Raw genomic sequence first — 17,088 nt, 5'->3', positions numbered from 1 at the left:
AGCGAGAACTAATCTTAAATAAGTGACAACTTTCCTGAAACCCTAAAGTCAAGAAAATAATAGTCGTGGGGCTTAGGGTGTAGCTGAGTTGATAGTGTCTGCCTAGCATGCACAAAGCCCTGGGTTTGACCTACAGCATCATATAAACCACGTAGGACGGCATGGGCCTGTAATCTCAGCACTTGGAAGGTGGAGGCAGGAGGATCAGAAGTCCTGGATCTGCTTCTGGGAGATGCTCAGGGTGTAAATGCTCTTCCAGCCAATCCTCAAGATCTGAATTGGATTCTTGGGACCCACATGGTAGAACAAGAGAACCAATTTCTGAGAGTTGTTTCTGATCTCTACACTCATATGTGGGAATAAAAATTATATATATATATATATATATATATATATATATATTGGAGGCAGGGTCTTACTATGTAGGTCTGACTGGCTTGGAACTCACTATGTAGACTTCGCTGGCCTTGAAATGCACAGAGATCTCCACCTTCCTCTTAGTGCTGGGATTAAATGCACATGACACCAATTTTTTAAAAGTGTGGCGTATAATAAAGAAAAGTCCCTTCAAACAGTATTATAATATTAGGCAGTGGTGGTGGACGCCTTTAATCCCAGCACTCGGGAGGCAGAGGCAGGAGGATCTCTGTGAGTTTGAGGTCAGCCTGGTCTACAGAGCAAGTTCCAGGACAGCTGGGGCTACACAGAGAAATCCTACCTCAAAAGGCCCCCAAAAAAAGTATTAAATAAAAATTCCTGGCTCGGTGCAACTTTGAGGGCAGCTTGGGATGCATGAGATTTGCTTCACCAGAAATAAATAATTTAAAAAACAGTGACATGAGGTATTTTGGGGTCATTTTAAAAATTAGATAAGATTATACAAATGAAATATTTAATAAAGAGCACCGGTATCTAGGAAGTGCTGAGTAAATATGATGGTAATGATGATGGTTTTGCTGATGAGGGGAATTCAAATGTAAAAGAGAATTAGAAAGACCCTCTGCATTTGCCGTTAGTCATCCCATCTGCGGGAGAAGATGACCATATGGATGATGGAATCCATGACTATCCTTTCTGAGGTCAGAGGTCTAAAGGTCGCCATCATCTGGTGCTGGACCTAGGCCCACACTGAACCCTACAGAGTTTATACTGAATAATTCAGGAGCAGAACCCAGCAAGGGGCCAACCCCCCCAGGGTGGTTCTTCTACCTCCCAACCCAGGGCCTGAGGTTATTACTTGGATAAAGATGGGAGTAGTGCAAGGCAATAGTGGCACATGCCTGTAATCCCAGTACTGAAGAGGGGGGAAGCAGAGGCAGGGGGATCTCTGTGAGTTCGAGGCCAGCCAGATCTAATCTACAGAGTGAGTTCCAAGACAGCCAAGGTTACACAGAGAAATCCTGTCTCAAAAAACCACCACTACCAAGAACAAAAAAGATAGGAGTGGTAAAATTCTCACAGAGGTAAGAATTCCAGAATAAAGGAGGGGACAATGGACTTAAACAGGGGGCGGAAGGGGCCATAAATGCCACTGACTTGCAGATACAGATCCTGAGGAGCTGATGGAGATCAAGAGATTCTAAGCTGGGGGAAGACATGAGAACTGAAAATCTGCAGCTGTATCTAACCATCTAGGATTGACTTTGGGGAGTTCTGTGAATCGGGAAGCTCTGGTGCCTGGTGTTAGACTACACCAGTGGTCCTTCCATCAAAGGCAGCTTTGCATGCACACAGAAGCTCTAGAGCCATTTGTCAATGTTTAATGGCATTTTGGCTGTTACAACTGAGGGTGCTACCTGCATCCAGTGAATGGAATACAAGAATCTGACTTAACCATCCTACAACACACAGTCTGTCTGTCACTCGCAACAAAAAAAAATCAGACGCAGAATGTTCAGGGTACCAAAGTTGAAGAGCCCTTGACTTTCAGATCCCGATTCCTGTACCCCTGCACAATCTTTGGTACTTTGGACTAGCAGGCAGGGTATCTGGGAGTTAGGCAATGGGAGGGGCAGGTTTCCTGGCTAGGGTTTCTGACACTGCTGATGGGCCCATCCGGAGGCTGGGAGGGTGCCTTGCAGGAGTCAGAGCAGTGCCGCATATTGCATTGCAGTTGGGGTAGGCAGGTGGCGTAGATATTTCTCTTTCCCCCTTGTGACTGATCAGGATTCCAAGTCCAGCAGCTGAGGATTAGCGATGATTTATTTATTTGTTTGTTAAGTAAAGACTTGCTGGACCTGGTGGCATATGCCTTTAATCTCAGCATTTGGGAGGCAGAGGCAAGCAGATCTCTGAGTTCAAGGCCGGCCTCGTCTCCAAAGCTAATTCCAGGATAATCAGGATTGTTAAATAGAGAAACCCTGTCTCACAAACAAAGACTGTTATCTTTATGTTTGGGGTTAGGTGTCTGGGGGTTCCACATGCCTTCTGGGAGAAGGAGCAAGGGTGGGTATGTGTAATATCTAGGGCTGAAGCCCCCAAGAGGATATCCTGCCCATTCAGCGAGGGGCAAGGGACTTAGTCATCCCTGCTGCCCAGGACAGTCTCCTCCCTCTCCAGGCAAGAGTGAGTGAGTCTTTATTATCTCCACAAGGCCGGGCTGGGTGAGTCTGATTGGAGATCAGGACGATGTCCCCTTGCAGAGTGTCCATAGTTGAGGGAAGCTGGAGCAAAAGTGTTCCGATCTCCTAAGTTTGACAGGGCAGAGCCCAGGATGAATTCACCGAGCACTGAAGAAAATGGCTGGGAGATTTAACTCAGAGACGCAAATCTCAGGACAGAGGCCTGGGACGTTACCTCCACCCCCACAAAATAGGAAGTGGGAGGAGCCTTTTGGGGGACAGCGGAAAGTACAGCCACCAGATTCTCACTCCCACTCCACCCCCACTTCACACCACAAAGAAGAGGAGGGTTGTAGTTTAGACTGCCTCTCCAAGGGAGCCTTAGCCTCTAGGGTCCAGCGCTTGAGCCTGGGACGGGGAAATGTCCTTCAGGGTAGTGGTGACCAGCTGTCTCTCTCCCTTCAGCTCTGGAGGAGGAGAAAGAGCAGAGGTTTGGAGACAGGAGGAACTAAACTTCAGTACTACAGAGGTCAAGCTTTTGGGTGCCTTGGAGGAAGTCTTTGTTCAAAGCTCCTAGTAGGGATAAGAAATCGGCCCTGGCCTGGAGCCTTGTCCTTCCCCTCTTTTCTTTCCTTTTTTTTTTTTTTTTTATTTGTTTTGTTTTTGAGGCAGGGTTTCTCTGAAGCTTTGGAGTCTGTTCTAGAACTTGCTCTGAAGACCAGGCTGGCTTAGAACTCACAGAGATACTCCTGTCTCTCTCTCCTGAGTGTGCCACCACTGCCTGGTTCCTTTTTTTTTTTTCTTGAGACTGAGCCTCTTGTAGCCCAGGTTAGCCTTGAACACACTGTGTAGCTAAGGATGGTCTTGAGTTGCTTATGTTCCTGCTGCCTCCTTTTCTAGGGACCAGGAGATGAGGATAGGGACAGGCTGTCTGGTTTCCTAAATGTCTTACTCCCTAGAGGTGGTGGGGAGGAGTTGGGGTTCAAAAATAATAGAAACAGTACTGAGAACTTGGGACCTGCTGTGTAGGGAGTTTTGTTTTTGTTTGGTTTGTGCAGGAGATGAAACCCAGGGCTTTGCCCATACAGAGCATGGGCAAAATTCCTGAGCCATACCCCCTCCCCAAGGAGTTTTTAGATTTCAGTCTGAGCAGGGATGAGACCTAATAGATCAATACACAAGCCCCACCCCCACTCTTAATTCAAAACTGATGACTGAGGAGATGAGTCCCAAGAGTCCCAAAGCGAAAGCAGGGCCGAGTGCTGGAATCACAGCAGAGATGAAGAACCAGAAGGCTGTGAGACAGGCAGGGAGAGGCTCCACCTCCAGTCAGTCCAGAACCGCCCGGCCTGACTGGGTGGGGTCAGGCGGCTGGCCATGGCTGTGACTCAGGTTTCTGTGGGCAGCCAAGGCAGCCTGCTGGGAGGAGCCCAGACCGACAGACGGGCTGGCCAAATGCAGTCTTCACCTCAGCTGTCCCTTCTCATGGGAATGGAAGAGGCTCTCTTTCGCTGCACTGGCCTCCCAAGGCTACAGACCCCTGCCTCTGCCCCCTTCCCAGACCCTCATGTCCCCAAACCCTCACTTTTTAACTCCCTTCTGAGGTCATGGCACAGGGTGGAGAGTCCGAGATCTCTGCCTCTAGGGAGGGCCCCAGAATGTCTGTGCCACAGGGAGAAGGGTATAATAATGATTGGCCCTCTACCCTCAGGGAGACACTGGAAGAACCCTGAGCTCCTCCAGTCTTCTCCCAGCTTGGCTAGTTCAGTATCTAGACAGACCAGTTGTCATGGTGAAGGTCGGATGGTGGGGCACACCGTAGTGTACAGCTGCTGTGGAGTCAGGCAAGCAGGCTGAAATGAGAAGGCGTTAATCCCCAGCACAGTACCTTCAGGGTTGACCACTAAGGAGAGATGGCTAGAGCCAAACCCAAAGGGCTGTGGGCAGTGATTATAGGACTTGGCCTGGATGATGGGGGAGGAGGGTTTGGTCAGCTAGCACATTCCTCAACGTTTGTTGGGCTGTGTTTTGATGTGTTAGGCTGTGTTTTGATAGCGTAGCTAGAAGGGAATCCCATTTACTCTGCCTTTTCTGTGCCCAGGATCTGTGCTCATATCTCATCAATCTTTGCAGGCACCTGGCCTCAGATGGCAAGCCTGGGATTAGAACTCGGTACTGACAGGCGTCTTTGGTTTCTGGGAACTAGGCAGTGTAGCTGTTTTCGGGAAGGGAGCGTGAGAAAGTGACAAGCGGACTTTATTTCAAAGACTGGCTCATTAGGCCACAGGTGGTAGGATACAGGGCCGCGCTGCGCTGCCTTTGGGGCTTGGAAACAGATGGCAGTTTAAAGAGAAAGTCATTAACTAGCCTGACACAGAGGATGTGGTCATTCAAACTTCTTATAATGAACTTAGATCTCTGTGTGAGCCATTGCTAGTTTTCCAGGACGTCCTGGGAGCTTCTGGAGCTGAACTGCAGCGACAGATGAAGCCAGTTCAAAACAGGGACTTTCCAAGACCAAGCCGGGAGAGAGGAATTCGCAGCCTCTCAGAGCCAGTCGTGGGGGAGGGAAATGAGGACGCTGTGGACAATTAGGACTATCATAAGGTGCGGATGCCACCTAGCGGCCAGAATGGCACAGCCTAGCCGGAGCCCGAGGCTCTCGGGGAGCTGCAGCGCTCTCTGAACAATGGGCGGGACTTCCGGTAGGACAGTCGGGTGCTGTAGTCGGACTTTGGTCGGGCCGAACCACAAGTCCCATAGTGCTTCGCGCCAGATTGCGCAGGCGCGGTGAGGCGGGGCCGTTCAGTCCCAGAGGCTGAGGGGCCGCGGCTGGGTTGAATCGGTGTCTGCTGGGGTCTAGGTTCTGGGCTGTGACGACTTGAGGCGAGGCGGCGTTGCGCAGTGGCACCATGTCGAGGCAGGCGAACCGTGGCACCGAGAGCAAAAAAATGGTAACTCTGAGCGCGTGACCTGGCGGGCCTGGCGGCATTGAAGCTTCCTGGGAAAGGGCCTGGTGCTGGCGCTCCGAGTGATTGTCAGAGGGTCCTGCTGTGAACTGTGGGATGGGGGAAATCCCATGCCGGGGCGGGTTGGAGGACCCCTGAGTTTCCTCCCCTGCTGGAGGTCGAGTGCAACTCGGTGCTAGACCAACAACAGCGACGGCAATCAGTAACAGTAACAGTAACAACCACTTACTGATCTCTTACTGTGTGAGTTAACCCTACCAGGTGGATAATGTTATGGCCTCTCACAGCTCGGGAAGGTTGTGTGATACCCAATTTTACACCGAGGAAGAGTTAGAATTTGAACCCATGCTTCTCCAACTGCAGAGTGAATATTTCAGACTACTGAGTACACAGTCTCTCACTGTGCTCTGAACTAGCTTAGATAGTGACCTTGTCAGAAGGGAACTTTCCGTCTGAGACATTAGGGGGTGGCCTCTCTAATGAATGGTTGAGAGGAGAAGGGAGGATTGCTGTGATTCCTTTCCCATGCGGGGAGTAGTGGGACAGAATATAATCCCCAAACGCTGGCTGGGTCAGAGAGTAAGGTAGATATCGGTTTTCTCCATCGCTGGCTTCTTTAGTTTATTTTACAGAACATTCCATGCCATGGCTTTGTTTTGGGATTGAAAACTGAACAATGGGGTCGGGGATGTAGCTCCAGTAGCACAAGTTGGTATAGAGTGTCTGTCTGCTTAACATGTCCAGGGCCCCAGGTTTAATTCCCAGCACCACATAAACCAGGCTTGGTGTCTGGCAGTGGTGGAGCACGCCTTTAATCCTGGCACTCAGGAGGCAGAGGCAGGCGGATCTCTGTGAGCTTGAGGCCAGTCTGGTCTATAGAGTGAGTTGTAGGCTAGGCTCCAAAGCTACAGAGAAACCCTGTCTCGAAACAAACAAATAAAACAAAACAACAACAAAAACAAAAACCCAGGCTTGGTCACGAATGCCTGTAATCCCAGCACTGGGATGGTAGAGGCAAAAGGATCAGAATTCAGGGTCATCCTCAGCCAGGGTGGAGGCCAACCTGGGCCTCTTGAAACCTTTTTTATCAGACACAGACAAACAGAGTGAGGTGGGAGAGGGGGAGTCCTGGCGGTAGAGAGCGTCAGGTTGGCATGTAACCCCGTGGCAGGACATATGCTAGGTACTATGAGTTCTGTCTTCACCAGAAACCAGCTGCACAGTCTAAGGTTGCGTGCTGCCTCTGATGAGGGGACCTTCGTTGGTTCTCCACTCTAGCCAGGATGATTAGATTCCCCGCACACCTTCCCATCTGATACCAAGAACAGCCACCATGAATGGAAGCTCTCTTATTGCAGGCTAGTTTTTTGTTTGTTTTCTTTTAAATCAAATTATTTATTTATTTATTTATTATGTGCATTCATTGGTGTTGGTATGTCTGTGTGAGAGTGTCAGGTTCCCTGGAACTGGAGTTACAGACAGTTGTGAGCTACCACGTGGATCCTGGGAATTGAATCTGGGTCTTGTGGAAGAGCAGTCAGTGCTCTTAACCACTGAGCCATCTCTCCAGCCCTCCAGACCTGTTTTTTGTTTTGTTTTGTTTTTTGAAACAGGGTTTCTATGTCTTTGGAACCTGTCCTGGAACTTGCTCTGTAGACCAGGCTGGCCTCGAACTCACAAAGATCACCTGTCTTCCCGAGTGCTGGGATTAAAGACGTGTGCCACCACCACCTGGCTCCAGGACAGTTCTTAACCTTTTCTCTCTCAGACCACTTTTGAGAAACCAATGGTAGCAATGAGTCATTTCTACACACATATTAAATACACAGACTTAGTGACGGAAGCTGGGGTTGATCCTAGCACTGTAAACACAGCATCATATGAATACACTTGTTTGCATCTTCCAGAGATTTGTGGATCTCTTAATAATATACTCTGTGGATTACAAGTTGAAAATTGCTTTCAGGAGACTGAGGATGTAGCTAAGCAATACACATACAAAGAGAGAGAGAGAGAGAGAGAGAGATTGATTGATTCCTGGAAGAAGTAACAATAGTTGAAGAGAGTGTTGAGCTAGAAAACAATGTCAAGTTGGAAAAAGTACATATGTGTTCCTTGGCATTCTTTGTTGGTCATTAGTTTCCTTCGCTGGACGTGGGGACAGTGGTACTAAGATTAGATGGGATAGTGTTAAATTTAAGGGATGGTGTTTCTTTGGTAGACAGGAGCAGAGATACGTATTCATTAGTCTTCATATCTTGTTTTCTCCTGAAATCAGTACTGATATTGTTGTTTCTGTTTAATTTGTTTGAGCCGGGCTCTCTCTGTATAGCCCTGGCTGACCATAAACTCCCTCTGTAGACCAAACTGGCCTGGAACCCACAGAGATTCAGCTGCCTCTGCCTCCCAAGTGCTGGGATTAAAGGTGTGCATCACCACCTGTGTGTGTGTGTACTTGAAACAAGGTTTTCCGATCCCAGGCTTGCTTCCAACTCCTGTTTCTCCTGCCTCAATTTCCCAAGTGCTAAGGTTGCAGGCATGTGCCCCCATACCTAGCTATTACCTTTCTTTTCTTGCATAGGTTTACTTATTTGCTGGGGATGTCTCAGTTAGGGCTACTATTGCTATGATGAAACACCGTGACCAACAGCAACTTGGGGAGGAAAAAGGGACTTATTTCATGTACAGCTCATCATCAAAATTAGTGAGGGCAAGAACTTAGAGGCAGGAAGGAGCTGACGCAGAGGTCATGGAGGGGAGCTGTTTACTGGTTTGCTCATCATGGCTTGCTCAGCTTGTTCGTTTTTAGAACCCGGACCACCAGCCCAGGGATGGCATCACCTACCATGGGCTGGACCCTCCCTCGTCAACCGTTAACCAAGAAAGTGCCCTACAGTGAGATCTTAAGGAGATATTTTCTCAGTTGAGCTTCCCTCCCTTCAGATGACTCTAGATTATGTCAAGTTGATGTAAAGTTCGCCAGCACGGGGGCTGTGCCACAGTATTTGTGTGGAGGTCAGAGGACAGCCTGAAGTAGTCAGTCTGTCTCTTTTCACCGTGTGGGTTTGGGGGAATCTAACTTAGGTAATCAGGCATGGCAGCAGGTGCTTCTGCCTACTGAGTCAACGTACCTAGAATTGACATGCTCCTCTTTTCTCTGTTGGGGAGCAGTACCCCTCTAGTTGCCCTCTTCCAGGTAGCCCAGCCTTGAGCATGTAGTTACTGTATTTCACATAAACCTTCAGATGTCTGATGCCTGCTGTTTTTAGTCCAAGCTAACAGAAACAGTCCATCTGGGCTGGGTGGTGATGGCACACACCTTTAATCCCAGCACTCGGGAGGCAAAGGCAGGTGAATCTCTGTGAGTTGGAGGCCAGTCTGGTCTACAGAGCTAGTTCAGGACAGCCAAGACTCTTACATAGTAAAACCTTGTCTCCAAATAAACAAATGAAACAGTCTACCTGTCCAGCAAGCTTTACCTGAGCCCCAGCTATGTACAAAATTCCTTGTTAGGTGCTGTGGTAGATACAGAGAAGAAGCCCTAGACCCCACCATTAGTAAGCATGTGTGACATAGACTGAAATGTTCTCCACAACAGGGATATTGTGCTGGCTGGGACTGGGACCTGTTTTATTGCTTCTTTGCTCTCTCTTGCACACACACATGCATGCATGCGCACACACCCAGTACTGGGGATTGAGCTCAGGGCCTAATGCTGGGCCAAGGCCCACCCCTGAGCCCCATCTTCAGTTTCTTCTCTGTTCTGAGCATCAGCTTCACATCTTTTGAAAGTTTTGTACTTTAATAAGGTAGTAGTAGATACGCTGACTTTATAGGGCTGTTCTGAGGATTAATTGAAAATGTATGTAGCCGGGCGGTGGTGGTGCACACCTTTAATCCCAGCACTCAGGAGGCAGAGGCAGGTGGATCTCTGGGAGTTTGAGGCCAACCTGGTCACAGAGCTAGTTCCAGGACAGCTAGAGCTGTTACACAGAGAAACCCTGTCTCCAGGGAAAAGAAAAAGAAAAAAGAAAATATATACAACGCTGACAGTACTCAAGTGATGTTGTCACTGGCTGTCTGCGTACAGTCGGGTCTTCAAACAAATGCCACCTTACTGAACCTTCCCTGACATACCATAGCCCCACTTCTAATTTATTTTGTTTATTTTATGTGTATGTGTTTTCAGCATGTATGTTTGCATACCCTGTATCGTGTGTCTGGTGCCTGAGGAGGCATTGGATCCCCTGAGACTGGAGCTATAGACAGCTGTGAGCCTCCAAGCCTCCATGTGGGAGTTGAACTCAGGACCTCTGGAAGAGCAGCTATTGTTCTTAACCACTGAGCCATCTCTCCAGCTCTGTACCACTTCTGTTTTAAAAGTATAAAGACCTTTAAGTTATACATTCATGTTACTCGTTGTTCTAGGCTAGATTAATAATTGAAGCTGGAGACAGACTTGCGTATTAATAGAAGATGTGGATAAACTGAGTCAGGACTCCATTCCCAGATTCCAGGCACACGTGTGTTGTGGCAGTGAGCATGACTGTCCAGGACCCTCCCTGCCTTTTCTTACTGGCAAATGGAGGGGGGGCTGCACGTTAGGAGCTTCATCACAGTGTGATTTGCATATGATTTGGCAATCATGGTGGGTGGAGGCTCTTGGAGTTCATCCAAGGACTCATTAATAATGGAAGGAAAGCTCTCCTGATTTAATGCACTCGTGCCGACTCTCCGGACTGGTAACTGCTGGATTGCCTCCATCCATTCATGCTCAGGCCAGTCTAGTGCCAAACCCTTGACTTTACTAAAAAATCATTCCTCCTTAATAGCTTCCTTTCAGTTGCCATATTTGGCAAATGATCTCCTGGAGATGCCTTGGTCTGACTGTTTTAGCTGAATTCAGAGAGCCTCCTGCTCCCCAAATTGATTTTCTTTGCCTCTAGTGCATCTAAGACTTGTTTTAATTGAGGGGGCTTATTAATATTGCAGTCGTGGGATAAAGTGGATACAGTGTGCCTGGGATACCTTCCGGTGTTGTCCCCCCAGATTCCTTTTTCAGTACTTAGCTGTTTAACCTCGAGCTGATCATTCCTCACTCTGGTCTCAGTATCTCTTATGGATTGATTACTACCGGTCTGCCTTACTGAGTTTTTATGAGATAATGCGTGGGGGCTGATACTTTGGATTCACAGAGTGACTTCCTCCACCCCTGACAAGCCTCTCTTCAGAAGGAGTGGCAGGATGATGATCTTGATCGATCGATTGATTCTTGCTGTTGCTGAGCCTTATTTCCGTGGGAATCCATTGGTCTAAATGTGCTGTTAATACGTTTCTCAGGGGTGGGGATATCCCTCAGAGGCAGAGTGCTTGCCTGATCTGCCCAGTGCTCTGGGTCTGATCCTCAGCACCACAAACAAACACACTTCTCATTTTAGCCCCAACAGTGCCTTTTCTCCTGCCAGCAGCAGTCCTGGTGTTTTTTTTTTTTAATTTTTATTTATTTATTATGTATACAACATTCCTTCCATGTGCGCCCGCATGCCAGATGGTTGTGAGCCACTATGTGGTTGCTGGGAATTGAACTCAGTCAGTGCTCTTAACCTCTGAGCCATCTCTCCAGCCCAGTCCTGGTGTTCTTATTCTGGTATCACATACTTAGAGTCACCCCCACACATAAATATTCTTAAAATGTTCAAAATCACTTATCAAGAAAATGTCCCCACAGGCTTACCTATAGGCAATCTGATGCAGGCATTTCTTTCAACTGAGGGTCCCTCTTCCCAGATAACAAAGGTGAAAAGAGACTAACCAGCACAGTAATAGATAGAACCCAGTTTGGATCAGTCTTGTGTCCCAGGAATACAGAATGCATGGGCTGCTGAGATGGCTTGCTCGGGGTAAAGGTGCTTGCTGCCAAGTCTGACAGCTTGAGTTTGATCTCTGGAGACGAGACCATGTAGTAGAAAGAAAGAACTTACTTTCCAAGCTTGTCTTTTGACCTAGCACACATGTCCAGTGCACACATGAGCATCTGCACGCACACACATATAATGTAATTAAAATTTTTATTATTATTATTGTTGTTGTTATTATTTTCAAGACAGGTTTTTTTTGTGTAGCCCTGGCTGTCCTGGAACTTGCTCTGTAGACTAGGCTGGTCTTGAACTAACAGTCCCGCCTTTCTCTGCTTCCCAAGTGCTGGGATTAAAGGCATGCATCACCACTGCCCAGTTATTTTATTTTTAAAGATCATTTATTGTTATCTTGTGTATGTGTGTGTGTCTGCATGAGTCTATGTGCACCATGTGCATGCAGGTGCCTGCTGAGGCCAGAGGGTGTTGGATCCCTAGAAATGGAGTTACAGGTGGTTGTGAGCTACCAGATGTGGGCGCTACCTAGGAACCAAATCTGGGTGCTCTGGAAAAAACCCTTAACTGAGGTAGTCTCCCTCCACTATTGCATTCTTCTTCTTATTTATTTATTTATTTATTTTTGTTGAGGTTTATTTATTTATTATATTTACAGTGTTCTGCCTGCATGGCAGGAGAGGGCACCAGATCTCATTAAAGATGGTTGTGAGCCACCATGTGGTTGCTGGGAATTTAACTTAGGTCCTTTGGAAGAGCAGCCAGTGCTCCTAACCTATGAGCCATCTCTCCAGCCCATATTGTATTCCTTTTAAATTTATGCACTTTTAGAAATATTTTAGCAGTGTGTCAAAAGGATCACTAATTTTTCCCTATGTTGGTGACTTTGAGGAGAGACTGTCTCCGGGGGAACGGGCTCTCTAGGACTTCCGTCCCTGCCAACCCAGTCCCTCAGTCACCAGTCCTTCCCATGAGCATCAGAGAACCCAAGCCTTGGTTACAGCTTAACCCCATGCCAGAACACTCTAAGGCCTGGTTCTCAACCTCCTAACTCTGTGACCCTTTAATCCAGTTCCCCATGTTGTGGTGACCCCCAACCATAAAATTATTTTCATTGCTACTTCATAACTGTAATTTTGCTACTGTTATGAATCGTAATGTCAATATCTGTTTTTTCCAATGATCTTAGGCCACCCCTGTGAAAGGGTCATTTGACCCCAAAGGGGCCATGATTCACAGGTTGAGAACAATTGCTCTAAGGCATGGGGAAGCCATTGGTCACACCTGCCAACACACAGAGGGTGGTGTGAAAGAGTCTGTGTTGGTTCCATCTTTTACATAATCCAGTGAGTGGCTGTTCTTCCCTTTCCGGGTTCAGGTGACCCACGCTGTGGCAGACAGTGTTGGCAGAGGTGACATCCCTAGCCAATTTATAGTGGCTGTGGTTGTAGTCCTGTCACACTGGCCACTCCACAGGGGTGAGATCCTCCAGACACAGGCACTCGGGTGGCCTTTGCTTGCATCCAGGAGTTGTAGCCAGACTAATCTAGACCCTCACTGACCCTCTCCTCGTGCTGCCGGGTCCTGATGGTGTTCTGGATCTCTTCCAGAGTTCTGAGCTGTTCACCCTGACCTATGGCGCTCTTGTCACCCAGCTGTGCAAGGACTATGAAAATGATGAAGACGTGAATAAGCAGCTGGACAGAATGTGAGTGAGCCTCACCCCAAGAGTGTGTGTGCTGTCCTGTGAAGCCAACATTTGGGTACAGTTTCTTCTGAACTCACTTATGAGGGTGTTTGGGCATTATCCCCATCTTCTTCTTTAGCTGACAACAGTCTTGTGTTTAGATAGAAGATAATTTGTTTATATGTAAGACATTACATATTTTGACCCCCTTAATGGTCTGTTCTCTGATTTCTTTCCAAGGGGTTATAACATTGGAGTCCGACTAATTGAAGATTTTTTGGCACGCTCAAATGTTGGAAGATGTCATGACTTTCGGGAAACTGCGGATGTCATTGCCAAGGTCGTTTACCTGGGCCACCTGGCCCCACTGAAGCTTGCCTTTGGAAGCACTACCTAACACTCTCACTGTTCCCTTAATCTCCTGAAAGGCTGATTAGGTAGCTTTCTGGACCAAAGAAGCCTTTCTGGAGGTTTGGAAATAACATTATGAAAGAGGCGAGAGTGGTTGGGGTCTCTCTTGTGCATTATAGCCCCGTGTAGCTGGGTAGTACATGCCCGTGACCACTCAGGAAGCAGGGTCACAGACAGTTTGTGGCCCATCTGGTCATCTCCATACTGAATTCTCCATCAGCCGTCGCTTTGTAGCAAGACCTACCTCCAGACAGACAGCAGGTCTGTCTGTCTCACTGAAGCTACAGCCCGAATCCCTCCATTTTGAAAGTGTAGCAGAGTATCCAGGAGATTTGAGAGTATGCATTTTGGGCCAGATGTGATTTAGGCCTATAATCCCTGCACTGAGAAGATACAGGTAGGATGATTGCTACAAATTCAAGGCCAATGTAGGCTGCATAGTCAGCTCCAGGCCAGCCTGAGCCACATTGTGGGACCCTGTCTCCAGGAAATAGAAATAAAGCAAAAATAACTCCTTATTCAGATTTCAGTTAAAGGCAGCTGCCCTTCCTGTGAGACATGCAGGCGGACAGTGAGTTTGCCTGTCATTGTGTGATGCTTGAGGGGAGAGATGGAGTCCTACATGGGCCCTTTTCTTCCCCAGATTCCTATAAAGATTCGGAGGCCACAGTTTTGTCCTAAGTCACTTTTCGCCGACTCCTTCCCAGTTGTATAATTATGTCACCCTTCCCCATAGTGCTGGTGTATGTTCCCTGACAGGTGGCATTCAAGATGTACTTAGGCATCACTCCAAGTATCACAAACTGGAGCCCAGCTGGCGATGAATTCTCCCTCATCCTGGAAAATAACCCCTTGGTGGACTTCGTGGAACTTCCCGATAGCCACTCATCCCTTATTTACTCAAACCTTCTGTGTGGGGTGCTGCGGGGCGCTTTGGAGATGGTGAGTGCAGCTCTCTCTGAGCTTGGTGCTGTTTGGTCAATGCTTGTCTGAAAGGCTTTGGCTTCCCTACTCCCTTGTTGTCCAGGGACATAGTGCAGCTGAGACAGGATCCAAGGCAGACACCTCCCTTCCTGTCAACGCTGAGAGAGTGCTGCCATCAGCAGTGGAGAGCAGCCATTCCAGGGGTTTCCTGGGCCACAGTCCTAAGTGGACCGAAACCTTTTACCTTTTTCTTTTCTTTTCTTTTCCTTCTTCTCCCTCCCTCTCTCCCTCCCTCCCTTCCTGAGACAGCCTCACACCAGTCCTAATTAGCTTAAGACTCAATTTGCTCAATATGTAGACCAGGCTGTCTTCGATTTGCTTCCAGCCCCTTCCTCTCAAGTGCTGGGATTACAGGTCAGTGACATCACATCCAGTTCGAGGCCACTGTCTTCGGTGTTAGAATATTGGGGCTGGCAACCCTGTCCCTGTGGGAATCTGTCCCTTCAAATAAATTGTTTGGAACTGGGCAGTGGTGGCCACACCTTTAATCCCAGCACTCGGGAGGCAGAAGCAGACAGATCTCTGTGAGTTCAAAGCCAGCCTGGTCTGTAGAGGGAATTCCAGGACAGCCAGGACTACACAGAGAAACCTTGTCTCAAAAAACAGAAAACAAAACAAGCAAAAAGTTTGGAAGTTTCATACATTTACATAGTTTATATAGTGAATTTTTGTCATTTTCACACACAGATATATACACACACACACATGTGTCCGTGGGCATTTCTGATCTAGCCTCACCCTGAGGTTTCCTCAGAGGCTGTGGTTAGATATCCACCTCTGTTCCTCAGGTTCAGATGGCTGTGGAAGCCAAGTTTGTCCAGGACACTCTGAAGGGAGATGGTGTGACAGAAATCAGGATGAGGTTCATCAGGCGGATTGAAGACAATCTCCCGGCTGGAGAAGAATAAGCAGCTCTAGGACTTTGGGGCAGGCAGGAGCAGCCTGCAGGGATGAGCAAGGTGGGCGCTCCTCTGCCCCTGGAACTCAGTGACTTTTAAGCCGATGTTATATATTCTTCTAACCTTATTTCCATTCTCCATGCTAATAAAGAGCAGACTGGTAGTTTGCTTGCCGTACAAGTATGCACCTCAGAAGGGGGATTCTCTGCTCGTTTCCCTTCAGAGGGGCAGGAGGTACCTGCCCTTGGCTGGACTAGGAGAGTTTGAACCATTTTACATTCCTGTGAATTTCCCAAAGCAAAACCCACTTTGACCCCATGAAGAGACGAGCCTGACACACCTAACCCTGAACTGTCACGACTCCATTGGCAAATGGCTGCAGGGAGCCTTGGGTTGTAGGGGAGGGAGAACGCTGGGAAGGGGTGGATAGGAATTGTTGGCTGTAGTGACACACTGTAGTCTTGCCAGGCCACGGAAGCCAGTCATGCCGGAAGCACCGGCTTCTGGGAAGCCACCCAGGTCTCATTCCTCCCTGCTGTTTGGAGGCAACATCTCCTCTTTTTACGGAGGGTCCATCCTTTTTTCTTACAAATTCGTCAATAAAGACACATTCTTGAGTGAAATCCCAGTCCTGTCGTGTTTTCCTTCTGCTCAGCATGTGGAGTTTGAGGAGAAAAGAGCGTGTGAGCCCTGGTGCCGGGTCCTGCTCACAGCACTCAGGCAGATGCTGGATCTGCTCTGAGTACATTCTGCTTGGTAATTCTGTTTTCATGGAGGAGCCAAGGTCAGGCTGCTTGAGGTCATAAAGCTGTCAAGTAGAGGGACACCAGGCTTTGAAGCGAGGACAGACAAAGGCCCTGTTCTTGACTTGTTCTGAAGCCCGGTTAGCACTCAGGCTTAGCTCTCGGGTTAGCTCTCGGGTTAGCACTCGGGATTAGCATTCGGGGGTTAGCACTCGGGGTTAGCACTCAGGTTAGAACTCGGGTTAGCTCTCGGGGTTAGCTCTCGGGGTTAGCACTCGGGGTTAGCTCTCAGGGTTAGCACTCGGGTTAGCACTCGGGTTAGCACTTGGGTTAGCTTTAGGGTAGCACTCGGGGTTAACACTTGGGGTTAGCACTTGTAGCTTGGGATAGCTTTACTTTGGATGCATGGGATTGAACCTAGCCTTACACGTGCTTGGCAAGTGCTCCACCTCTGTGCTCAAACCAAGTTCCTCAATCGCCTTTCCAAAAAACTTAACTTGCAGGGTGTATGGGATTTGTGTATGTGTGTGTAAGGGGTGGTAGTGCCTCCCAGCATTCAGAAAACTGAGGCAGGTGGATCTCTGAGTTCGAGACCAGCCTGGTCTATAGAGTGAGTTCCAGGTCAGCCAGGGCTACACAGAGGAAACCCTGTCTCAAAAAAAAAAAAAAGCAAAACAACAAAAAACTCAAACAAACAAACAAACAAACAAAACCTTGTTTACAAGAAGATCTAAGTTGCCCAGGCTGGCCTTGAACTGTGATCCTCCTGCTTCAGTCTGCTGAGTAGCTGGTATTTCACCAGAGCTAGATGGGTGTTTAAAATTGTAGTGTGTGTGTGTGTGTGTGTGTGTGTCCGCGTGTGCGTGCACTGACATGCTGTGATCTGCTGTGGAGATCAGAGCACAACTTTGTAGAGTTGGTTTCTCTCACCCCCTGGGTTCTGGAGATGAAATGCCTATCAGGT

General features: G+C 48.1%; 1 protein-coding gene across 1 annotated transcript; it reads left to right on the top strand.

The window, feature by feature from the left end:
• The first annotated feature begins 5,349 nt into the window (after positions 1-5,349).
• Positions 5,350-16,004, top strand: Trappc3 (trafficking protein particle complex subunit 3). Its single transcript, XM_048434417.3, has 5 exons — positions 5,350-5,515; positions 13,011-13,108; positions 13,328-13,427; positions 14,258-14,440; positions 15,271-16,004. The coding sequence occupies exons 1-5, from the start codon at positions 5,474-5,476 to the stop codon at positions 15,388-15,390; spliced, it is 543 nt and encodes a 180-aa protein (XP_048290374.1). The 5' UTR covers positions 5,350-5,473; the 3' UTR covers positions 15,391-16,004.
• The last annotated feature ends 1,084 nt before the right edge of the window (positions 16,005-17,088 follow it).

This window comes from Myodes glareolus, chromosome 3 (genome assembly GCF_982192425.1).
Source record: "Myodes glareolus chromosome 3, mMyoGla1.1, whole genome shotgun sequence".
NCBI classification, from domain to species: domain Eukaryota; kingdom Metazoa; phylum Chordata; class Mammalia; order Rodentia; family Cricetidae; genus Myodes; species Myodes glareolus.
The sequence above is the reverse complement of the archived record's forward strand: the minus strand, read 5'-3'. Positions and strand labels throughout refer to the sequence as shown.